Raw genomic sequence first — 26,592 nt, forward strand, 5'->3', positions numbered from 1 at the left:
AGACTTAATTACATTAAGAAAGGAAGAAACGGTTGTGAAAACAAAGTCACCTCAAAACAATAGGAGTGGGAGCTCGAGGGGGTTTAGCACTCTCTATCCCAATTTATAGTTAAAGAGACGAAGTTTTACCAAGTGTCTATAACATTTTAAAGATAGGTTACATGAGAAAAGTTTCGAACCTGCCCCGAGGGTTAAACTGCTGAGTTAGCGAGAAATGAAGTTATTAAATAGCCATTACCTTATGGATGAACTGCTGCCCGAAGAAAGAGGCGCTTCCCGCCCCCTGCTACATAATCACACTAGGAGAGATGTTACTGAAGTGGCGAGGAGACCAGAAAATCAGCAGTTTATATACCCTCGCGGAAAATTCTAGACATTTCATGAATGATTACAACCCGCCCACAAAATTTTATTGGATAACAGCAAAACCTGATAGGCTACAAAAGACGAAGAAAAAAGACCTTATTGGTGGAAAATTAATTACAGAAATTCCTGATTGGCTACATTCAAAACAGGCGGAAAGAAAGGGTTATATTGCCAACCTACAACTGACAGAACAAAATTTAGTTAAGACAAAACTTATGAATACAAAATTTCTTCAGGAAGGTACATTCCTTTACACCAGAGTGCGATATTAGTTTCGGTAGAGACATCTGTCAGAGAATGTTCAAATTTCTTGATATGGAGCAAACAAACACAAATCGAAATAGACACAGTTTAGAACACTTCAAAATTTACGGTAGTGACATCTTCCAAGAAACCTTTGAATTAGTACAGTTTGTTAAAGTTCAGGCGTTCTCCTGTAGAGGAGTTTCAACTGGCGCAATATTTGAATAAGCGGCGTGGAGGTGTACCGCCTGGTACAGAACTCCCCCCCCAAAAGTCCTTCCCAGGGGTGACACAGAGGAAAACAAAACTTTGTTTTAAAACAAGGTCCAAGTTTTTCTGTTAATTATTGAACTTAGTTGCAGAAGGATTTAAAAGAGAAACTAAAGTTTTCCAGAAGCCGAAGGTTTCTTAATTTGGTTTGATATTGATAGGTGGGATTGACTTAAATCCAGTTTCAAAAATTCTTTGTAGTAGCTTTTCATAAAATGTCTTTATGCTTGTAGTAATTGAATTCAGGAAAAAAAACTTTAAATTCTTGAAGGAAACAAAAATTTTTCTAAGTCCATCAAATGTTGCAGTTGAATCCAAAAATGTAGTAATTGAGGATATGGTATGTCCACGTCGCTGCATAAGTACGTTAGTTGCCGATTACTTTGACGGCCAGACCAGCCGCCACTGCTTGTGTCCCGAGGAGGCCGCTCGGACCCCTCAAGTACCCTGAGATATGCCTCTCCCGCTACTATGAGAGGGGTAGTGGTGGTGAAGCACGCCGCACACGCGGCGAATGTTTACAGCCCGCGGGCAGTTTGCAGGTGGTGCGCCGCACATCAGCCTTGGCCGGGAGGAGGGCTCCGGCTTGCCGTACACTGGTTGACCTCACTGGAGTATGGGACCCTCACCAGGATTACCTGATTCAGGAACTGGAAAAAATCCAAAGAAAAGCAGCCCGATTTGTTCTGGGCGATTTACGACAAAAGAGTAGCGTTACAAAAATGTTGCAAAGTTTGGGCTGGGAAGACTTGGGAGAAAGGAGACGAGCTGCTCGACTAAGTGGTATGTTATAATACCAATATAAATGATCCGTTATAGGACATTATAAATTTTCCAGCTAACTCATTCCTGGTTGCCAGCGTTTCGCCCCCCGTGTGCTAGGCTGGACTCATCAGTTGGTACCTAGCACACCTACCAAGACGCTGGCTAGTGTATACCGTGGAGGCCACTGCATAGGCTGATTGTAGCCACCGGCAGTGCCAATGCACTATGAGAGACTTTGTCTCATTATCAAAAATTGATGCCTGCTTGGCCATCAGATGATACAGATGTTGATTCCCATAGGGAATCTGAAATATTTGTTCCGAATGAGTAAATTTATAATACCAATATAAATGGTCAGTTATTGGACATTATAAAGTTTCCAGCTAACTCATTCCTGGTTACCAGCGTTTCGCCCCCGTGTGCTAGACTGGGCTCATCAGTTGGTACCTAGTACACCTACCAAGACGCTGGCTAGTGCATACCGTGGAGGCCACTGCGTAGGCTAATTGTAGCCACCGGCAGTGCCAATGCACTATGAGAGACTTTGTCTCATTATAAAAAATTGATGCCTGCTTGGCCATGGGATGATACAGATGTTGATTCCCATAGGTAGGTATGCTAGGTACCAACTGATGAGCCCAGCCTAGTACACGGGGGCGAAACGCTGGCAACTAGGAATGAGTTAACTGGAAAATTTATAATGTCCAATAACGGACCATTTATATTGGTATTATAAATTTACTCGTTCGTAACAAATATTTCAGATTCCCAATGGGAATCAACATCTATATCATCATAAGTGGTATGTTCCGAGCTGTCAGTGGAAAGATGGCATGGGAGGACATCTGTAGACGAATAAGTTTGAGTGGTGTCTTTAACAGTAGGAAAGATCACAATATGAAGATAAAGTTGGAATTCAAGAGGACAAATTGGGGCAAATATTCGTTTATAGGAAGGGGAGTTAGGGACTGAAATAACTTACCAAGGGAGATGTTCAATAAATTTCCAATTTCTTTGCAATCATTTAAGAAAAGGCTAGGAAAAACAACAGATAGGGAATCTGCCACCTGGGCGACTGCCCTAAATGCAGATCAATAGTGATTGATTCCTATAAACCCCAGTCTGTTGAGTTGTTTTCAAATAATCTGTATAATGAAACCTGCTCTTGGATAAACAGATTCTCCATATGAAGTTTGGTCAAAATATAATCAATAATGCAACAGAAATTTTAATAAATGTCTTCCTATAAAGCCCCAGTCTGTTCAATGATTCTTAAATGATATGCATATAAAATCCTGGTTCTGAATGAGTAGACTCTAAATATGAAGTTTGGTTGAGATACAATCAATAGTATATAAGAAACTTAAACAAATCGCAGAAAACCTGGCTCCAATTAAACCACGTAAAAATCACCAATGGTGGAACAGTGAATGTGATGAAACAGTGGAGAAAAGACATCAGGCATGGCTATTACATAAGTCCCAAAAATCAGAAATATCCTATTAAAATCTAGTAAAACAGAGAAAAGAAACTACCCAAGTCTTGAGAAGAATAAAACGACAGCATCATAAGGACACACTGCAATTAACTGAAGAAGAATTCAATAAAACTCCATCAAGGGGCTACTACAAAACCTTCAGAAAACAGCTCCAAAAAATATGAACCCCCGACCCTACTGATGAAGGATAAAAATGGTAAGCTGGCTCACAACAATAAAGACAATGCAGAAACTCTGGCTAAATATTTCAACAAGCTTCTAAATTGTGAGCAACCTACAGAACTCCTTCATTTGGACACCAACACCTCAACAAAAACACCACGAAAGTAGATCAGTACTCCCCACAATAAAGGAAGTCTACCAAGCAATGAATAAATTAAAAAGCTACAAAGCGCCAGGAGATTATCAGACCTTTTCGGAAATCTGGAAATATGCAGGAAGATCAGCAAAAGTTGCCCTCCATCAACAACTTGTTTCTATCTAGATTAAAGAAGAACTGCCAAAACACTGGACAATAGCCCTCATTCACCCACTGCACAAAAAAGGAGACAAAACCTACCCTAGTAACTACAGGGGAATCTCACTCCTAGACATAACATACAAAATCTTTTCAATAATCATCCTTAATAGGATAACTTTACAACGTGAGAAAGAACTAGGAGACTATCAAATTGGTTTCAGACCCTGGAGGAGCTGTCCTAATCAGATCATGAGTCTTAAGATGATAATGGACTATAACAGGAGAAGAAACAGAGATATGGCGATAACATTTGTAGATTTCAAAAAAGCTTATGATTGCATCCTTGGAGGATCTCTGTTTAAAATTTTAAGACACCCTGGACTACACCCAAAATTAATAAACATGATAAAATTGACTCTCACTAACACCAAATCAAAAGTGAAGTTTATGGGTGAAACATCAGTCGTTTGAAATTAAAACTGGACTATGGCAGGGAGATGGGCTCTCACCACTATTATTTAATTAAGCTCTAGAAATGGTTTAGGAAATGTCCCACAAAAATAAAGATTGGCCGAAAAATCAAAACAAATTGCCTGGGTTTCGCCGACGATTTAGCGTTACTAGCAGTGGACATAAAAGTAGCAAAGACCCAGATATCAGAACTTCAAAACATTGAAAATAAAATTGGCCTCAAAAAATCACTTGAAAAAAAAAAACCAGAAATTATGGCCCAAAAACCAACACAACTAAAAGAAGTTACCATAAATGGTAATAAAATCAAAATAGTAACTCAATTTAAATATCTTGGAGAAGTAATATAACACAATCTAAATGAAAAAACCTCAATCCAAACAAGAACAAATAGATTAGCTAAAGCACAAAAATTAACATGGGATATCTACAAAAAGAAATGTCTATCAATAAATGCAAATATAAAACACTACAACACAGTTATAAAACCGGAAGCTACATATGCAGCAGAAACACTTTTTCACCTGAATAAACAATCAAAGATTGACAGACTTCAGAAAATTGGAAGGAGGATTGGAAGAACCTGCATCAACAAAAAATACCAGAAAGATGGACAGTGGCCGATAATACCTAACAAAGTTATGAGAAAGCACATTTCCACATTTTGTGCATTATGCAAACCCAAGTGTAATTTTCTCATCGACAACAAAAATTTCTTCAAAAGTCTTTTTTTCTTTCACTATGTACACCACACTGTTCACTCAGTGGACTCCTCTATGTTTAGCACATTGATTGAGTATTGATGTGAACATGAGACTATCACATGAGTAATAATGAATCACGGGCAATTCGGCCGTACCACTCTGAGATCAATAAACTGATAAACTAGCAGGCATACTGTGTTGTGCTCCACATACTCAGCCTCCTATTTAGTGACATACACTGTGGTGGGATCTAAACATGGCCATGACTGACTGGAGTACTGCCAGTCTCCAGTGCCTGGGTGGAGCACGACATGAATGTTCCTATTATGGTACGTATCTCCTTTTCATGCCCTTCATGGCCCTTTCTCTTGCTTTGCAATATCTTCATTCTCTGAAGGGTTGGAACTCTTCCATTCATTCCTCTGTTTAGTACTGTGAAGGGATGGTTACCCAGCTGTACTTCACCTCAAAACAACAAACAAAATCAACATTAACATTAACCAGTGAACTCATTACTAATAGATGTAGCCTTCCTTAGGAAATCCCTGACAGACAACACACACCTCTCCCCTTTCCGCCGCCTGCAGCTCAATTACCGCTCTGTTAAAAGAGGCCAAGGAGTTACTCTTGTCCCTCCCTTCACTAGAACAACCTCATATTTAAATGGGTTTTACGCAAGGGCTGCTCGTACCTGGAACCTTCTACCATCTGAGGTAAAGCTGCTTCCTCTTCCTCACTTCATCCGCGAAGTAAAGAAAATGTATATGTAAATAGAAACCCATATGCGATGTATATAAATTGTATAAATTAGAATTGCAAGAAGGATGGGTGCATGTACAAGTGTATGTGGGCGAATGTGTATGTGTGCACGTGTGGGAGTGGTTGTGAATAAGTGTGCATACAGGGGTCTGAGTGAGAGTATAAATGGCTGGGTGTTCTTACTCTAATATTTTCAGGATAAATCATGATAATTATTATTCTAAGGGTACAGTGTTTGTAGTGTGAATATGTAAATTTAAAATTGTCTACATAAATTTATATGTAAATATTCAGTAGAGTTTATGTACACATGTGGAGATGGAGGCACTTCCGTGTATGTGGGGCTTGCCCTTTCTCCATCTACCACCCCTAAATTGTACATGTACAATTTAAGGAAAATAAATAATAATAATAATAATAATAATAATAATAATAATATTAATAATAATAATAATAATAATATTTAAAATAATCATTTACCTCAGCACAGTGAACAGCTAGCTTAAGTCCTAAACTCCTGGCCCGTTCCAAAACTGGTAGGTAGTCATCTATGTTTCCCTTATTAGGATCTCCACTGAGGTCAGTACCCACAATAATATCTGGGTACTGGTGCCTTACATTCAAAACCAAATCTAGATTTTCTTCAGCCACCTGCTTTCCCTGCCGACGATCCAAAGATACAATAAGTTTCACTAAGATTCCTTGACAGCTTGAGTTTCTGTAAATTCATAAAACAAAGCCCTTTGTAATAATTAATCATAAGTACACACAAAAGGAACATAAACAGGAGTAGAAAAACCCTTCTCTACAACAGAAATGGAAATTCAAGATTTAAGCTACAGAAAATTTCTTTAAAAATGCAATGCAGTACAGGACAATGTGGCAGTAAATTGCTGTACAGAAACAAATCTCTATAATTTATTCCATAAACAAACAGATTCTTTTTGCCAATTTTTTAAACTGTGATTTGGTTTTCATCCTCATTCTCAGCACAGAAGCTGCAGTATCGTGATACACATTGATAGCCCTTCAACTACTACTGGTTTTAAAATACTTAAAGTTGCAACATTCCTCTGAAAAAAGTGTTTTCTTTTGCATGTACTAGTACTCTTAAATGCCGACAGACTTACAAAACGTTCATGGACCAATGAGCAAAATATAGTCATAGCCACCTGACAAAAAGTTTATTGAACATGTTCCTATTATACTGTAACTGGCATCACTACACTCAAGACCAGCAGTTATATCACTCATATTATACCTGTTGTTCTTTGAGTCATCAGCCCATAGACTGGTTTGATGCAGCTCTCTATGCCACCCTATCTTGTGCTAACCTTTCTACTGCATCCTACATCTGCTCTAATCTGCTTGTCATATTCATACCTTGGTCTACGCTTACCGTTCTTACTGCCTACACATCCCTCAAAAACCAACCGCACAAGTCTCTGATGTCTTAAGATGTGTCCTATTATTCTATCCCTTCTTCTGGTCAAATTTAGCCAAACCAATCTCCTCTCACAATTTGATTCGGTATATCTTCATTCGTGATTCGATCTATCCAACTCACCTTCAGCATTCTTCTGTAACACCAAATTTCGAAAGCTTCTATTCTCTTTCTTTCTGAGCTAGTTATCGTCCACGTTTCACTTCCAAACAATGCCATGCTCCAGGTGAAACTCTTCAAAAACTTTCTAATTCCTATGGTTTACGAACTACCGTGTTAATAAAGTACATACATGCACCATTTTTACAGTTATGACCTAATTTTCTTATTCACACATAGGCATAGCTGTCAACTTATAGAAATAAAAAATAGGAAGATTATTTAATTCTTGAACTTCATCACATATATTGTGCCACGGTCTAAGTGAGGAAAGGACAGGAAAAAAATTTCATATCTACAGTTACAATGTGAATTGACCATTTTTTAAATATTAAACTAAAAAAAAAAAAAAACATAAAAATAGTTACAAGAAAATGTACCTAATCACTCTCATTTATGACACATGCATACGAATAATAATACACCATAACCTCGATATCTCAAACCTCCATTACTGAAATTTTCAGTATCTCGGAGTAACTTAAATTATCCGGCCGTTTGTCCTATTTTTCACGCGTATTTACTTCTCTGTTACTCCAAATTCGTTTACACGAATTTCTTGATTTTTCGAAGCAAACCTTTCCTTCCTTGAAGAAAAAAATACTCTGCAATTCAAATTTTGTGCAACATTAACTGTGCAATACGGCATTTGTGGTTCATGAGGAACAGGAAACAGTTAACAAGTAAAGGAAGGGTTACAGTGAAGCTGGGAACTAATATGATGGAAACCGAAAAACTCGAACTTCTAGTGATTGGAAAATCGGCAAAGCGTCGCTGTTTCTCGGGTGTCAATGAATTACCGGTTACGTACAAAAGCAAGCCCAGAAATCGCGGATGACAAGCTCCATTAATGAAACTCAGCTGCGTGGTATTGACGAAAAGTTTCAACGTGAAGGGAGGAAAGGTTAACCGCAACAAACAGAAGAGATTAACTGATTTTTTTTCCAAAGGTATAAACGGGGCTGTTTCTTGTTTCACTACTGTATGTACAATATGCCGTCTTCTAATATGTTACTATAATAAGTGTTATAATTAAAGTGATGCCGTAAAATAGAGTTTCTTTGTATATTTTTAAGTACTATTTAAAATATTGTATTCAGTAAAAGCCCATAGATACATATGATTCAATTATGAGCTATACATGCTCAAAAATGATATTCTCTATATCTCAAAATTTCGATAACTTGAAATAAAATGTATCTCCTGAGGTGATTCGAGATATCGAGGTTCCACTGTATTTATATCACACCGACACGCGAAAAAAAAAAAACGCATAATAGTTTCCTTTATTAAGGGGCCCATAGACGTGCAATATTATAGCACAAAATCGCGGTTTGTGCGTCATAATTGATAGTGTGTATTTAATATTGAAAGGTTGTGCAATATACTGTACGAAATAAAAAAAGTTTGAAATATATTGCGCAAATCGCAAAATACTGTGCCGTGTATTGGCAATATTGTGCAATATTGTGTCTTCCTGCCAGTTGGTATCAAAAAGTGGGGGGAGAACGTATCATGATGGCAGACAAACCAGTGGTGAAAAAGTTTATTTCGGAGTTTATCGAAGCCTTCCGGCTCTGTGGGACATTAAGAGGAAATATTTCAGTAATCGCGTTAAAAAAAGGTGAACAGAACGAGGTGGTTATTGAGAAAGAAGACAGAAGACAGGAAGGAAGATAGGCCTCACTCAAACAATGTACAAGTTACAGTAGATGTACAAGAGGGAGGGGAAGGAAACAGGAGAGTTGTAGAAGACAGGTGGTCTAATGTTCTAAGGGGAAGGAGATTGTAGGCTAAGGGCTCTATTCAGGATTAGAATTCAGAACAGGTGTCTGTGCGAAATCGGTACGAGTCACTCCAGGTAGTACAACAGAGGGAAGATGAGGAACAGGGAACTGTTGCTGAGATGTGTGGAAGTAGGAGGAAGGGAAAAGGTAGGAAAGGGAAATGTAGAGTAGAGGATAGGAAGACAGGTGGAACAGGGTCATAGGAAGGAGAAAAGTGAGGAGGAAGTAGCTTCTGCAGCTATCAGGAAAGATAGGGCTGACCAGGACGGGAGGGGATCATATGAGGTGGGTAGGACTGAGGCTCTGGTCATGGGGGATTCCATCATTAGACATGTGGGGAAAGCGTGTGCAGGAAAGGGAACCAGGATAGAGTGTTATCCAGGAATTAGGTTGAGGCAGACGTTGAGGGAAGTAGAAGAGAGGGAGGAGCGGAAGGAAAAGGTGGTAGTGTTTCACGTTGGCACCAACAACGTAAGGTAAGCTGATATAAGTATCAACATAGTTGGAGATGTGTGGGATCTGGTAAATGCAGCACGGATGAAGTTTAAGGAAGCGGAGATTGTTATCAGTGGAATACTGTGTAGGAGGGATACTGACTGGAGGGTGATTGGGGATTTAAATAAGACTATGGAGTGGGTCTGTGGGAAACTGGCCTTCACTTAAACCGCAGTGGTACATATGAGTTAGGAAATTTGTTTGGAAGGGTAATAGGGAGGTACATTCAGGAAAACGGGGTTGTGTAGGGAGCGGTGATAAGGGTACAGAGATCTGGAAGTCAAGTAGGGATGACATAAAAATGTTAGTGTTGAACTGTAGAAGTATTGTAAAGAAAGGAATAGAATTAAGTAATTTAATAGATATATACTTAACAGATATTGTAATAGGAGTTGAATCATGGCTGAGAAATGATATAATGGATGCAGAAATTTTCTCACGGAACTGTAGTGTGTTACAGGATACTATCCTCATTTTTCCGTATTGAAAGTCAGTTAAAGTAGAACAATAAAACTTTGATTTCCACCTATTCAATACCTTAAAAGCAATTATAAAATTAGGATCTCATCCTTATTTTATTGCTGAATTATAAAAAACATAGGACATGTTTCGTTCAATTATTGAACATCTTCAGCTATACACATTTTTCATGCTAAAGTTTTGAAGAATTGCTCTACACTGCTAAAGGCTACAATCAAATCGTGAATTTGAACAATTGGACGTTAAAGATTTAAAGTACAATAAATTTATAAATAATAATCAACAGTGTGCTTCATTTGGTTAATTTACAGATGAAAAGAATGTTAGTCACACCCAAACTCAACTGTTTTGAGAGTGCACTAAGATTTTATATTCATATAAGGTACAAAGCGTGGTAAAGTTCACGCCAATGGTAGCAAAAAGATTTTAATGTGTATCCAACAAATAATTTTAGGATATTCAACAACTTCAACAGATTATAAATGTATTTATATCTGACTAACTTGTGACATTGTATTTCAAATTTAGAACAAAGTTTTTAAAGTTTCGAACACTAAAAATAGTGATATTGTTTTAATAAGACGACGTAATAGATAATGTTTTATATTCAAAAGTATTATAATAGTTATTATGATTAAGTCTGTTAGCAGTTAAACATAAGTTGCAAATTATAAGAATAATGTTACCGATTTTAACCTTGTTAAAAATGTGTATAGCTGAAGATGTTCAATAATTGAACAAAACATGTCCTATGTTTTTAATAATTTAGCAATAAAATAAGGATGAGATCCTAATTTTATAATTGCTTTTAAAGTATTGAATAGGTGGAAATCAAAGTTTTACTGTTCTACTTTAACTGTAGTGTGTACCGTAGAGATAGGATAGGAATGGTGGGTGGGGGAGTATTCATTCTGGTGAAAGAAGAATTTGTAAGCTACGAAAAAGTTAAGGATGAAAAACATGAAATTTTAGGTGTAAGGCTCATTTCTAAAGATAATAGGCAACTTGATATTTTAGGAGTGTACAGACCGGGAAAGGGTAGCGCTGACACGGATTCAGAATTACTTGATAAGATAATCAGCTATGTGGGAAACGACATGGAAAGGAATGTGATTGTAGTGGGGGATCTGAATTTACCAGGTGTCAATTGGGAAGGAAATGCGAACAACAGGAAGCATGAACAACAAATGGCAAATAAGTTAATATGGGAAGGACAGTTGATTCATAAAGTGATGGAACCTACTAGAGGGAAAAATATCCTGGATGTGGTGCTGGTAAAACCACATGAGCTCTATAGAGAAACCGAAGTAATAGATGGTATTAGTGATCATGAAGCTGTTTTTGTCGTAGTTAAAAATAAATGTGATAGAAAGGAAGGTCTTAAAAGTAGGACTATTAGGCAGTACCATATCGCTGATAAAGCAGGCATGAGGCAGTTTCTAAAGAGTAACTATGACCAATGGATAACGGTAAAAAAAAAAAAAAAGTAAACAGATTATGGGATGGGTTTAAAGCAATTGTTGAGGAATGTGAAAATAGGTTTGTACCTTCAAAAGGTGGTAAGGAATGGTAAGGACCCACCTTATTATAATAGAGAAGTGAAGAGATTAAGAAGGAGGTGCAGATTGGAAAGAAACAGAGTTAGAAATGGCTGTGGAAGTAAGGAGAAATTGAAGGAACTTCTAGAAAACTGAATCTAGCAAAGAAGGCAGCTAAGGATAACATGATGGCAAGCATAATTGGCAATCATTCAAATTTTAGTTAAAAATGGAAGGGTATGTATAGGTATTTTAAGGCAGAAACAGGTTCCAAGAAGGACATTCCAGGAATAATTAATGAACAAGGGGAGTGTGTATATGAGGATCTTCAAAAGTTAGCAGTATGTAAAGATTGTTGGTTACAAGGATAATGCCCAGATAGAGGAGGAGACTAATGCTAAAGAAGTATTAAAATTTACATATGATAACAATGACATTTACAATAAGGTACAAAAGTTGAAAACAAAAAAAGCGGCTGGAATTGATAAGATTTCTGGGGATATACTAAAGACTAGTGATGGGCAGTCTGAGACGAGGTCTCGAGATTTCTCGAGACTAGTGCAGGCACTGTTTCTCGGGAGAAATTTCGAGAGCGTTGTCCCCGCATTGTGCGGCGAGCAGCGTATCGTAGGCCTACAGGTAGTCGGAGCTGAATGTTGTTTGTGCCGAGTATGCAAATAGCCATTAACAGGCCTTCTCAATTTCGTACATATGTGTCAACAAGCGATTATGGCGTTCATTTCTACCCAGGTCTATTTTGACGCAGTATAACATAACTATAAAGGATACGAATTCTGGCATTGTATGCACTGGTAGGTACACAAATGAGTAGTTTCAGTACACGTACCTGGATACTGGACGCGTACATTATTCGAACCGCAGACGAGGCAAGATGCGCCTTGATATATATGCAACCACCATTACGCATTAGTGGAATGTGTAATCTAAAATGCTTCAGTTTGCTCCAATTCTTTCGACAGGTAGGCGTACATCGTTATCAGACCCCACATTCAATAACATTTGACCACTGCTTGTGTTTACCAATATTTTGGTGAGGAAGGAAATAATTCCTTACAATGTTATAGAGTATTTGCGTCATAATGACATACTTCGATATATGATGGTGCAATGTGAAATTGTGTCTAGTTGTATGCGAAAACTTGAAGACGATGTCCGAAACGCAACGTAAGTCGTGGATGTCTGTTATTTTGAAGAGATGACACACAGAACAGTCCGCTGTGTTCCTTATTCAAAAGAAGTAAAATATGTCGGCAGAAATACTTCTGTGATAAATCGACACTTAAAAACACATATTATAAATGAAGAGGAATTCACAGAACACCTCCGGCCTGGTCTGAATCACAAGAAGCTACCCTGCCGACAATGATTGTGAGGCATCCAGGTAAGTTTACATCCTAATGACAGTTATTAACAAATTACACAGGTTATTCAGCTAAGAAGTCCACCTGACATAACTCGTGAACAGTTTAAGATACTGGCATTCTGTCTTCACTTTCGTTAATGGTGTTAAGGAGCTCATAGTTCAACATGCAGTGCTTTCCTGGGCTTTTGACAAAATTTATCGTCATACACGTTTCCATATGAGAACTGATTATGATAACTATCAAGGTTACACTCGAAGTTACTGGGACGTCGCACAGCTTGCAGCACACAAGAATCGGTCTCGAGAGCGTTGCCCATCACCCCTGCTGAAAGAACTAGAGCAAAGTCAGGTATTTTAGATTACACGTTCCACTCATGTGTAATGAGAGTTGCATACCTAGCAAAGCACATCTTCCCCGTCTCACGTTCGAATAACGCATGCCTGTAGTATCCAAGTAAGTGTACATCCTATCTACAGTTATTCACAAATTATGCAGGGTTATTCAGCTAAGATGTCCACCACAAATAAGTCATGAACAGTTAAGATACTGACATTCCATTTTCACTTTCGTTAACGGTATTAAGGGGTTCATAGTTGAACATGCAGTACCTTTCCAGGCTTTTGACAAAATGCCTGGTTCACACATTTTCATATGAGAACGTTATTTCACGCAATAACTGCCAATGATATACTATCAAGTTTACAGTCGTAGTTACTGGTACGTCGCACAGCTTGCGATACAGGAGGATCGGTCTCGAAATTCTCGTGAGAGTCTCGAGCGAGAGCATTGCCCATCACTACTAAAGACAATGGGTTGGGATATAGTACCATATCTGAAGTACTTATCTGATTATTGTTTGGTTGAAGGAGCTATACCAAATGAATGGAGAGTTGCTATAGTAGCCCCTGTGTACAAAGGAAAGGTTGATAGTCATAAAGCTGAAAATTTCAGGCCAGCAAGTTTGACATGCGTTGCATGTAAGCTTTGGGAAGACATTATTTCTGATTAGATTAGACATGTTTGCGAAATTAATAACTGGTTTGATAGAAGGCAGTTCGGTTTTAGGAAAGGTCATTACACTGAAGCTCAACTTGTAGGATTCCAGCAAGATATAGCAGATATCTTGGATGCAGGAGGTCAAATGGACTGTATCGCGATTGACCTGTCTAAAGCATCTGATAGGGTGGATCATGGGAGACTACTGGCAAAAATGACCGCAATTGGACTAGACAAAAGAGTGACTGAATGGGTTGCTATATTTCTAGAAAACAGATCTCAAAGAATTAGAGTAGGCGAAGCTTTATCGGACCCTGTAATAATTAAGATGGGAATTCCTCAAGGCAGTATTATTGTACCCTTACGTTTTCTTATATATATATAAATGATATGAGTAAACAAGTGGAATCAGAGGTAAGGCTTTTTGCGGATTATTTTATCCTGTATAGAGTAATAAATAAGTTACAAGATTGTGAGCAACTGTAATGTGACCACGATAATGTTGTAAGATGGTGTAACCGTCCAGGCTTCTCCAGCCCTACTAATTTAATATAATATCATTTTACGCGATATCATTTGATATCAAGTTTATCTGCCATCGGCAATTATTCGTAATAACATGTGTATTCTACATCAAGCATTTGTAAATAAGGTTTTTGCAATCATACTGTATATATTATAACATCATTTATTATTTATTATTATATTATGAAAGATAGGAATTTATTATGTATTGGATTTGGTTAATATGTTGAAATATAGTTGTCATTTCATCTCATATTTGTGAATACGGAAAAGGTTATTCTTGAGCGTGGAAAATTACATGACTCATGGGTTTAACTCATGAGCAAAGGCTAGTAAACAGCGACCCGCGCGCGAGGCTTGAAAAGCTGGTCAGCTACATCATCGCCAAGCCTACTGGACTTGTCAAGAAAGAAGAGAAGGGGAGTTGATAATTCGATCTATCGAATCAGATACTTTGTTGTATATGAGTTTTGAGATTGAACTGTTACCAAGAGTGGGGGTGAGCCCGGATATATAGAGATTCTCACCACGAGAACGGGACCTAGCTACTACTTCTGCTGTGATCCTAACTACTATTAGAACTTCTACTGTGAACATCTACTGTGAACGACGTTATTGATTTTGAGACGGTATGTGCTCGCTTCGCAACATAGTTATTTTTGTACAGTGTGTTGTCGCTTCGATACAGAACTTAGGTGCGGATTTGTTATCGGATCTGCGTGGGACGAAACAAGCTTACGGCTTGTATTATATTCAGCAAATCTTCTGGACGAAGAACTATGTTTAGTTCAAGTCTACGGAATTTGGTACAAGTCTGTACCGTATAAATAGTATAGTTCAGTTGGATTGAGATTTCTACTAATATGGAAAAATTCATATCTCTGAATTTTTTCCTCATACGATCAACGCTGATCAGTTTTTACAAGTATAGGGCCAATGTCTAATTTAAAGACTAGGCAATTAGGGAGTGCTAGTCCAGATAGCCCGTACCACATCAGAGAAGGAAGGAAGGATGCCCATGGAGCAAATTTTACATCGAGAAGGAGAGAACGAGTAACCATGGAAACCAGATGATTTCAACGGAAGCTGCAATTGGTGAGCTTCAATTAGATAAAGCAAGCGATAGTAATTTCAGTAACGGAAATTCTAAATTCCTCCACGCTTTAAGGAACTTTTCCAATTCATCTCATTTTTTTTGTATAACAAATTCATTTGTATTTTATATTGCGTAAATTTTATTTCTTAAGCGATACTTAATGGTTAATTATTTAAAATCCTACCCCTGTGATTTAAGTATAAGTCTCTATGCTAGTAAATATAAATTTTGGTTTACAGTTTTGTTTAAAACTGTAACTCTGGCACCCAAACATCACATAGAGAAATGGGAAACCATGGAATGTTAATTGTTTCTATTTGCGTGGCAATTTGCGGGCAAGCCACAAATAGTTTATTTGATATTCATGTGTCCCAAGGTAATAACTTTCATCTCCCCAAGTGTCTTGATGAGGAGAGCAAACAGTTACATTTGTCGCACCAACGTGGAGCTCGAAAACCATTAAGTATTCATGGAAAGAAAGCAGTAAAGTAGAGTCTGTGTTTGTGGGGGTTAAGTGAGTGTCCATATAATTCGTATGTGTGATTTTGGGGGAATCATGGCTGCACAAGGTGAAAAGGACATGAAATTACGTAGCGGAAACTTAGTAAAGGGAGGCGAGACGCTGAATTCTAGGAATGTTGTAGATGAAAGTATTGATGTAGATAAAACGGTAGAGAGTGGTGGGAGCATGGAAAATAGCAAAGAATCTGATGTAGCTAGGATGGAGGGTGAGAAAGAAAGTAATACGAATAGTGATAAGAATATTCAACAACTGTTTGTGATGATGCAAGGGATATTAGAACAAACGAATGAAATTAGGAAAGAAACGGATGAAATTAGGAAAGAAAGGGATGAAATTAGGAAAGAAACGGATGAAATTAGGAAGGAAACGAAAGGGATAGTTGTAATTAGGAAGGAGACGTATGAAATTAGGAAGGAAGTAGAGAAAACGCAGACAGAGATTAAAGAAAACAGAAAGCAGATAGAACAGACGAAAACTGAAATTAGCAGAGAAGTTAATGCTAGGATGGATGCTTTAAATCATAGATTAGATGAATCACTAGAGCAGCAGAAACGTTTTGAGAATCAGTTAGCGGAACAGGAGATGAGACGTAGCCAACATGAGAAAGTGGTAGAAAGAAAGTTAACTGAACATAGAAGCGAAGTCATGGAGTTGGTAGAGAAAGAAAACTGTAAAGTTAGGAGCGAAGTAGACCAGCAGATCACAGGAATTAACCGTAAAATTCAGGAACAAGTAGGAGAAGTTACTAAAGTTAGAGAACAAGTACAACAACAATACGATGATTGTGTGGTAAGGCAGAGACTAATGCTAAAATATGTAATGAAATGTTGGTGAGTGACGTAGAAACTAAAGTAAAAAGGATAAATGAACGTATTGATAGGTCGGAGGCACAAATACATAAAGAAATCAGAGAAAAGCAAGGTAATATAGGAAGTCAGTGCCATGGTACAAATTTCATATATGAAACTGAACTACCTAAATTCAATGGGAGGCAGACAAACCCTTTAGATTTTTTAAACACTGTTAAGAAACGATTTGAAAAGCGAATAGAAGAAGGAATCGTTGAATGGGAAGAAGCATTAGAAATAATTGGTAAAACTTTTATTGGGGAAACGAAATCATGGTTTGCGGTATATAAGAGCAGCATGACCAGTATGGTGGAATTCCAGAAATATTTCACTGAAAAATTTATAGTGAAACTATACAAAGCAGGGAAAGAGAACGCATTGTCTTTGGGAAATTTAAGCCACACGAAGGAGTTTCTATGACCGAATATTTTATGGCCCACGTTGTGATTTGTAAAAACGTAGATGGGATGTCAGCGGAGAGAGATATTGTGAAGTTATTACTCAGACATTTTCCCAACAAAATCCGCGAAGCTAGCTGTATGCAACAGAGTCTATTCAGGGAATGGAAAGATTGCTAGCAAGTTTCGATGCGTTAGGAAATAGTAATAGTACACGAGAGCACACAAACTATCAAACACCACCCAGAAGACAAGAACACAATCACCGTGGTCAGTTTCAACCGAAACAACAACCTATAGGTAATCAGTCACACCAGCAAAATAGGAATGTTCAGAGAGAACGTAATGTTGAAGGAGGCACTAGCCGAAATCAGGATACAAGGAGACAAAGTAATTTAAACTGATAGTAGACGGTAATGAGAGATCAGATTATCAGTCTTCAGTACATGTTGCGAGAAATTGTGCAATGACGCACATGGATTATGATCTCGATGCTAGAGATGAGTTATTACGGGAGGTGGAAGTAAATCAAGTCGAAGTTGGTAGTAAAAGTGAGAACCCCGTTGTTACGATCGTTATATGGAGGGCGCAGTATCAGGCTTTATTGGACTCAGGCAGTCAAAGGTCATGTGTAAGTTCGAAGTGGTATGAGGACAGAAAAAAGGAGAATATTGAGATTGAAGAAATGCCTGTGAAATGCACATATATAGTCACTGCTGTAGGTAAAAGATCCAAGCAAATATGTAAACAAGTTGCCATACCTATTTGTATTAACGGGAAGTCGAAAATTCAGATATGTCTTGTTATTCCGAATCTTATATTTGATGTTATCTTGGGATCTGACTGGCTAAGTTTATACTCAGCTCGGTTAGATTACAATGAGGCGATAGTATATTTAAGGTGGGATAATGAGGATGTTAAAGTCACGTGGGATGCCAAAGTTCAGACGAAAGTGGAGGTTTGTAACGTGGTGTGTTAATGAGGTTTCAAAAGATGAAGAAGAGAGAGCGGATTTTAAGTTGTGTGAAGTGTGGTTAGAGGAGAACCACGATGATGCTTTGAGAGAAGCGGTAGATAGTAGCAATTTGGAAGAAGGTCAGAGGGACCGATTGTTGTCTGTGTTGAGAGAACACAAGGAAGTATTTTCATCGAAACCTGGCAAAACACATGTGTATGAACACTCATTTTCAGTGCTGGATCAAAGTATATTCGCTGGACCGAGATATCCAATACCACATAAGTATGCTAAAGCAGTAGACAATCAAATTGAAGCTATGTTAGAGGATGGTATTATTGAAGATTCGAGTAGTCAGTGTGTCAATCCTTTATTGGTTGTGCCTAAGAACGACGGTTCTGTCCGTTTGTGTATTCATGCGAGGGAGATGAACAGACGTATTGCTGCTGATCAATTAAAATCGTTAACTGTAGAGGAGCTGATACAGGATTTTCAAGGGAAAGTTTGGTTTTCTACTGTAGATTTACGTAGTAGTTTCTGGCAGATTCCGTTAAGGGAGGAAGATAGACCTTTAACAGCTTTCAGTCACAAGAGTAATCTATATCAATTCTGTCGTGTCCCATATGGTACTCGTACTACTACTTCTGCTTTAATTCGTGCTTTGAATATTGCTCTGGGGAACGAAGCCGATCACTATGCCACTATTTATATTGATGATTTAGTAATTTCGTCTAGCAGTCTAGAAGAGCATTTAGAACAACTCGACAGGGTATTTACCAAGTTAGAACAGGCAGATTTCACTCTTAAACTGGAGAAATGCATTTTTTGTCAGCCCGAAGTCATATTTTTAGGACACCGTGTATCTGCAGTAGGTGTGACTCCAGAAAGCACGAGAATAGAGAAAATATTGAATGCAAAAAGGCCCAGGAATATAAAAGAATTGAGATCCTACATTGGAGTATGTAACTTTTTTAGAAGATTTGTATTAAGATTTTCCTACCTATTAGAGCCGTTTAGAGATTTGCTGAAAGCTGGCAATAAGTGGAAGTGGGCAGAATACCATGAGAAGGCATTTGAAGAGCTGAAAGATGGTTTTAGGAAAGCTGTGATTTTGAAATATCCTAGAGGAGATAAGAAGTATGTTATGATGACTGATGCATCACACTGTGGCATTGCTGGAGTTCTATGTCAGGAGGATGATGAGAACAACTTAGGGATTGTTTCGTTGGCTTCGAGAGGGCTTAGTGCAGCTGAGAAACGCTATACGATTACTGAATTAGAGTTCTTAGCGATTATTTATTCTCTAAGGAAGTTCAGGATGTACGTGTTGGGTACAAAATTTGAGATCTGGACCGACCATCATGCGCTATCTCTTATTTCTACTTGCAAATTGTCATCTAACAGGGTCAGTAGATGGATTTTAGCAATACAGGAGTATGATTTTAAAGTGGTACACATTAAAGGCAAGAACAATGTGTTAGCCGATTTGCTATCCAGAGACCGAGATTTGTGTAATGAAGGTAGTGTCATTAAGACTCATGAAGGCATTTTAATCTGTGCATGTCTTCATAAAGACAATAAGGAAGCCTTGAATAGATTAAAGAAGATGCGTTTTGAACATTCTCAGGACAATGAATGTAAAGATGTGATAAGTGAACTTGAGAACGGAGATCAGGAAAGTGTGAAAAAAGGTAGACACACCTATAGGATGGTTGATCAACTTTTAACGAAGAATTGTGGTGACGATCGTTGGCGTATATGTGTACCTAAGTCTTTGAGAACGGAATTAATTTGGTTCATTCATAAGGAGTTGGGACATTTTGGTGCAAGTAAAGTGTTGTATGAGATTCAGAGAAGTTTTGTATGGGATAAGATGGGAAGGGAAATTAGGAAAACTATTTCCTCTTGTGATTTATGCCAATGAAGTAAAGCTCCCAATAGGTACCTCGAAGGACCTAGGCAAGCGGTCATTACTGAGAAAACCAGTGATCTTGTTTGTATTAACTTATCTGGACCCGTAGTTCGTGATAAATGTGGCTATCAATACGTTTTTGTGGTGACTGACGCTTTTTCCAAGTTAGTCGGATTGTATCCGATGAGAAAAGCGACAAGTCTTAGTTGCAGTAAGATTATTAGTGACAAGTATGTTCAGGAATTAGGTACGCCTAGGAGGTTATTATCGGATAGCGGATCTCAATTTACCTCGAAGAAGTGGAAGGCTGTGATGACAGAGTTAGGTATCACACATGTTTTTTCCTCAATTAGGAACCCACAAGGGAATATGTGTGAACGCACGATGAAGGAGTTAGGTAGGATGTTTAGATCTTTAGTTCATGACAAGCACACTGCGTGGTTTGTTTCTTTAGCGTTGATTGAGAAATGGATTAACATGGTTCAGCATGATAGTAAGAAATTCACTCCATTAGAGGTTCATTTTGGCAGCAATCCAAGGAATGAGCTGACAAAAGTACTAGGTATTACACAGGAACCTAAGCGGGACTCTCAGATATATGTCAGATTAGCGAGAGAGAATTTGATTAAAGCGGCTGAGAAGCGTAGCAAACAGCAGAAACGTCAGGTGTTAGACGAATTTTAGGTAGGAGATTCTGTTCTGTTGTGTGTTCCCATGCTCTCATCCAGTGAAGAGAAGGTGACAAAGAAATTCTTTTTGTTGTATCAGGGTCCGTTCCAGATTCATTGTCGGGTTGGTCCTTGTGCATACAGATTGAAAGATGGTAATCGTGTCATGTTGGCCATTTATAATATTCGCTCTCTGAGACGATATATTTCTGCGAATTAAGTGTAATGTCTCCCAGATGTTGTTTTGATAACATTAAATGTACTCGAGTTAGAAAACGTGAATTCATGTATAGGTTGTGAACCTAGACCTGACACCATTGCAGAAGCCATGAGTAACTTGGGATTTTGTTTTGAAACTGCAGAAGGAAGGAAATTAATGCAATAATTTTCTAACTATATATATATTTTTTTTTGCAATGAAAACAAGATATTGCTTGCGGCCATCTAAGAGAGGTAAGCCACGTGTGACTACGTGTGTGTGTAGTGTATATATAAGATAACCTGGAACTGCCGAACACTTTGATGGTGAAGTGCAAAGATATATTTACCTGTTCTTTTGTTGTAAATATTATGAGTGTTGCTGACAAACTTTCGGAAGAAAATCGGCAGGAATTATTACTAATGTAATCTGGTATCATTGAAACAGACACTCTACAGTGAGATACAAGATTTGATTATGTATGTTTTTTTTATTAAGTGTTTGTAAGATGTAATGATGAGTATATCAGCCGTATTGGTGTAGTGTGTTATTTTCTTATATGTTATATCTGTAAATAACAAGAGGGCGTATGTAACCGTCCAAGCTTCTCCAGCCCTACTAATTTAATATAATATCATTTTACGCGATATAATTTGATATCAAGTTTATCCGCCATCGGCAATTATTCGTAATAACATATGTATTCTACGTCAAGCATTTGTAAATAAGGTTTTTGCAATCATAATTTATATATTATAATATCATTTATTATTTATTATTATATTATGAAAGATAGGAATTTATTATGTATTGGATTTGGTTAATATGTTGAAATATAGTTGTTGTCATTTCATTTCATATTTGTGTATACGGAAAAGGTTATTCTTGAGCGTGGAAAATTACATGACTCATGGGTTTAACTCATGATGAATTTCATGTTGTTGGTCCGTACTGAACTGAGAATAACATATGAATAGTAACACAGTAAAGGTTTCCACCTATTCAGTACTAATATGTATTTACAATGTTATAAATTACATGGAACTAGTTTCGACCCACCTAGGGGTCATCATCAGCCATATTAAAGCATACATAAGTTTTTGTCGAATCCTAAAACATGTTATTTTTAACTGTAATAATTGTATGGATTTATAATTTATAAAGTGAAGTGTGGTAATGAGATGAGAAATGTTAGTATGGTACAGGTGAGTAGCAAATAACAATATATATACACACAAGTTTGGAACAAAGTACAAGTGGGGTGCTTAGAGTTGTAAAAATATAACCTCGTGGATGTCAGTAGTCCTCGTACTAAAGAATCAATGTAAAATAACACATATAAACATACATACAAGTATGTACAAAGTCTGGAGAGTAAAGAGTGAGACTCTTTTTAATGTCGAGTCAGCTTGACACTGATCACTTAAGCGGAGAAATTAGGCATTTGGTGTATTAAAGCTGTGTTGATCGGTTGCGTTGTTGATTGTTGGACGTGAAGTTATTTTTGAATTTCTGGTTGAGAAGAAGGTGGAAACTGCGCGTGGATATATTGATTCTCAGTTCTTAGCGGAAACCAAATTGGACCTGTTTAAATGGAGAAAGTCGGTAAAAACAAAAAATGGAGGTAGGAAAAGGTTAACATAAAGTGAAAGGACGCTTACCTCGCGCTGCGGTGTGTGTAGTATAGCTGATGGTGTGCGATTGGTGGCGGGGAGAGAAGTGTGGGCAGAGAGGAGGGCAGGCGCGTGCGGGTTAGGAGGGGGTTAGGAAGAGTGGGGGTGGCTTGGGGTGAGGTGGGGGTGGGAAGCTTTTAAGGCGGGGCTGAAGGGTGCGGGAGAAAGGGTAATTGTCTCGGAAAAGTACCTTTGATTAGACTTAGGATTGAGTTTTGGTTGGCTGCATTATTGTTTCTGAGGAAAGTGATGAATAGATCGAAGAGTATGTTGGGTTTCTCTGATATTTCATTGAGATTGTGACTGGCGTTGAAGTATTGGTCTAGGTGTATGTAGTAATTTTCCATTATGTTGAGTAAAGGGCCCTTGTTTGCTAATTCGAGGATGTCCATGTCCTGTTCGATATTGGTGAAATTATGGTTCTAATCATGCATGTGTTGGCCGATGGCTGAAAACCTGTTGTATTTTATTTTATTAGTGTGTTCGTGGTATCTGGTATTGAAGTTTCTACCGGTTTGTCCGATGTAGGATTTTTCACAGGTGTTGCATTTGATCCTGTAAACACCTGATTTTAAAAAACTGCTGGTCTTGTTGATGTGTGAAGTATTGTGTAAGACGTTCGTGTTCTTATTGTTGGTTTTGAAGGCTATTTTAATGCCTTGTTTCTTGAAGATATTGGTTAACTTGTAGATATCATTGTTGAACGTGAAGGTGGAAAATGTTAGAGGTTTAGTCACTTCTTTTTTGAGGGTAGTTTTAGGGCGGTGTTTGTGTTTATTGATTATCCTTTCTATAAAATGATTGCTGAAGCCGTTGTATTTTGCAATTCCGCGAATTGTGTTAAGTTCGTTCTTTAGATCTTTCTTGGACATAGGTATGCTGAAGGCTCGGTGAACTAGGTTGTTGTATGTGGCTCGTTTGTGGGACTGGGGGTGCACTGAATCTTGGCGAATGGTGGAGGCTGTTTGAGTAGGTTTTCTGAACATTTTATAACTGAAAGAATCTGAGTTTTTAGTGATAGTTAAATCTAGGAAGTTGATTTTTTTATTTGATTCGGATTCTAGTGTGAATTTGATATGAGAGTCAATAGTGTTGAGTTTTAAGAGGGTGGTGGATGCATTAATTGATTGCTCATTCATGATTACGAAGACATCGTCAACATATCTGACCCAGAAGAGAATGTTTCCAAATTCATTGTCAATTTTGGTGTGTTCGAGGAAGTCCAGGTATATTTCTGCCAAGATGCCTGAGGCCGGTGACCCCATTGCCAAACCATCTTGTTGATATATAACATTGTCGAAAGTGAAGAAGTTGTTGTTGATGATTAGTTTTAATACTTTGATAAAGTCTTGTGTCCCTAGTTTGCTTAAGTGGCTGTTTTTGTTTAAATTGTTTTTAATTATTGGAATTAATTTTGATACTTGTATGCTTGGGTACATGTTCACAATATCGAAAGAGTGGATGGAGTAATCCGGTTGCAAATTGAAATTGTTAAGTTTTTCTACTAGCTCTGATGTGTTTTTAATGGACTTTTTGGATAAAAATTGATAATTTTTTCTTAAGAAACGTTGGATAAATTGTGATAATTTGTATAAGGGGCTTGGTCTATAGTTGACAATTGGGCGGATGGAAATTCCAGCTTTGTGTATCTTGGGGAGAGCTTTAGCAGTGGGGAGTCCTGGGTTCATATGTATGAGTTTGGATTTTTCCTGTTCAGTAAATAATAATGAAGTGTTTTTAAGAGTTTGTTTAAGTAGTCTTTGAATTTTTTGGGTGGGGTCTTTTTTGATTATGGAAAATGAGTTGTCTGTGAAAAAGTTTTTTGTTTTTACAATATATGCTTTTTTATCCATGCCTTTGTCACCTTTGGTTACGATGAGTTCGTTGTCTTTAATTTTCTTTTTGAGGGCGTATATGCGCTTTTGTTCAGCTATTTTTTCTCTATTATTGAGCTTATTTGTGGGGTTGGTTAGGTTGGAGAGGATATTGTTCAGTTTCCTTTTAACATCGGTTCTAACCTCATTTTGCGTATCTTCTGGCATTTTGCTTATCTTCCGGCATTTGGCTAATGGCTAGCTCCGATTCTGTGATCATAGTAGTGGCTATGTTGAGGCTGTTCAAATTGGGCCAGTTGTGTTTCGGTCCTTTGCTTGTGCTTGTTGTTTTAAGGGGCCTAACATCGAAGGTCATCGGCCCTTTCGGTCCTTTGGATAAAGTTGAGTGTTCAATATCACTTAAGGGCGTGTTTGATAGATTTACGACTGCTGGATGAAGCTGCGAACAATCGAACATGTTTCTGTTGGAGTTTCTAGTTTGAATGTTATGTAGTTTGGAGTTTTTTAGCCTGTTGAGTTTATTCTCCTAGTTTGACTGTTTTCTGGCTAGTTCGTGGAATAATTTGTTCTCTACTTGTTCGTAGAAAAGTGTCCATTGTGCATTTGAAAGTAGTTTAGTCGCTGCGAGGTGAGCGTCACTCACTGTACTCCTCACTGTACTATTGTACTACTGTACTGTACTACTCACCTGTACCATACTAACATTTCTCAACTCATTACCACACTTCACTTTATAAATTATAAATCCATACGATTATTACAGTTAAAATAACATGTTTTAGGATTCGACAAAAACTTATGTATGATTTAATATGGCTGATGATGACCCCTAGGTGGGTCGAAACTAGTTCAATGTAATTTATAACATTGTAAATACATATTAGTACTGAATAGGTGGAAACCTTTACTGTGTTACTATTCATATGTTTAACTCATGAGCCAAGGCTAGTAAACAGCGACCCGCGCGCGAGGCTTGCAAGCTGGTCAGCTACATCATCGCCACGCCTACTGGACTTGTCAAGAAAGAAGAGAAGGGGAGTTGATAATTCGATCTATCGAATCAGATACTTAGTTGTATATGAGTTTTGAGATTGAATTGTTACCAAGAGTGGGGGTGAGCCCGGATATATAGAGATTCTCACCACGAGAACGGGACCTAGCTACTACTCCTGCTGTGATCCTAACTACTATTAGAACTTCTACTGTGAACATCTACTGTGAACGACGTTATTGATTTTGAGACGGTATGTGCTCGCTTCGCAACATAGTTATTTTTGTACAGTGTGTTGTCGCTTCGATACAGAACTTAGGTGCGGTTATGTTATCGGATCTGCGTGGGACGAAACAAGCTTACGGCTTGTATTATATTCAGCAAATCTTCTGGACGAAGAACTATGTTTAGTTCAAGTCTACGGAATTTGGTACAAGTCTGTACCGTATAAATAGTATAGTTCAGTTGGATTGAGATTTCTACTAATATGGAAAAATTCATATCTCTGAATTTTCTCCTCATACGATCAACGCTGATCAGTTTTTACAAGTATAGGGCCAATGTCTAATTTAAAGACTAGGCAATTAGGGAGTGCTAGTCCAGATAGCCCGTACCACATCAGAGAAGGAAGGAAGGATGCCCATGTAGCAAATTTTACATCGAGAAGGAGAGAACGAGTAACCATGGAAACCAGATGATTTCAACGGAAGCTGCAATTGGTGAGCTTCAATTAGATAAAGCAAGCGATAGTAATTTCAGTAACGTAAATTCTAAATTCCTCCACGCTTTAAGGAACTTTTCCGATTCATCTCATTTTTTTGTATAATAAATTCATTTGTATTTTTTATTGCATAAATTTTCTTTCTTAAGCGATACTTAATGGTTAATTATTTAAAATCCTATCCCTGTGATTTAAGTATAAGTCTCTATGCTAGTAAATATAAATTTTGGTTTACAGTTTTGTTTAAAACTGTAACCCTGGTGCCCAAACATCACATAGATAAATGGGAAACCATGGAATGTTAATTGTTTCTATTTGCGTGGCAATTTGCGGGCAAGCCACAAATAGTTTATTTGATATTCATGTGTCCCAAGGTAATAACTTTCATCTCCCCAAGTGTTTTGATGAGAAGAATGAACAGTTACAAT

The 26,592-nt window shown here is 37.8% G+C and overlaps 1 protein-coding gene across 1 annotated transcript in view; it reads right to left on the reverse strand.

Annotated features, from left to right (window-relative positions):
* Window positions 1-26,592, reverse strand: part of LOC136863932 (adenosine deaminase-like protein) — a 384,258-nt gene that overhangs the window by 183,631 nt on the left and 174,035 nt on the right. The window contains exon 5 of the mRNA XM_067140373.2: window positions 6,017-6,254. Coding sequence (XP_066996474.2) covers window positions 6,017-6,254 — 238 coding nt within the window. The remainder of the gene's footprint in view (window positions 1-6,016; window positions 6,255-26,592) is intronic.

This window comes from Anabrus simplex, chromosome 2 (assembly GCF_040414725.1).
Source record: "Anabrus simplex isolate iqAnaSimp1 chromosome 2, ASM4041472v1, whole genome shotgun sequence".
Lineage (NCBI taxonomy): Eukaryota > Metazoa > Arthropoda > Insecta > Orthoptera > Tettigoniidae > Anabrus > Anabrus simplex.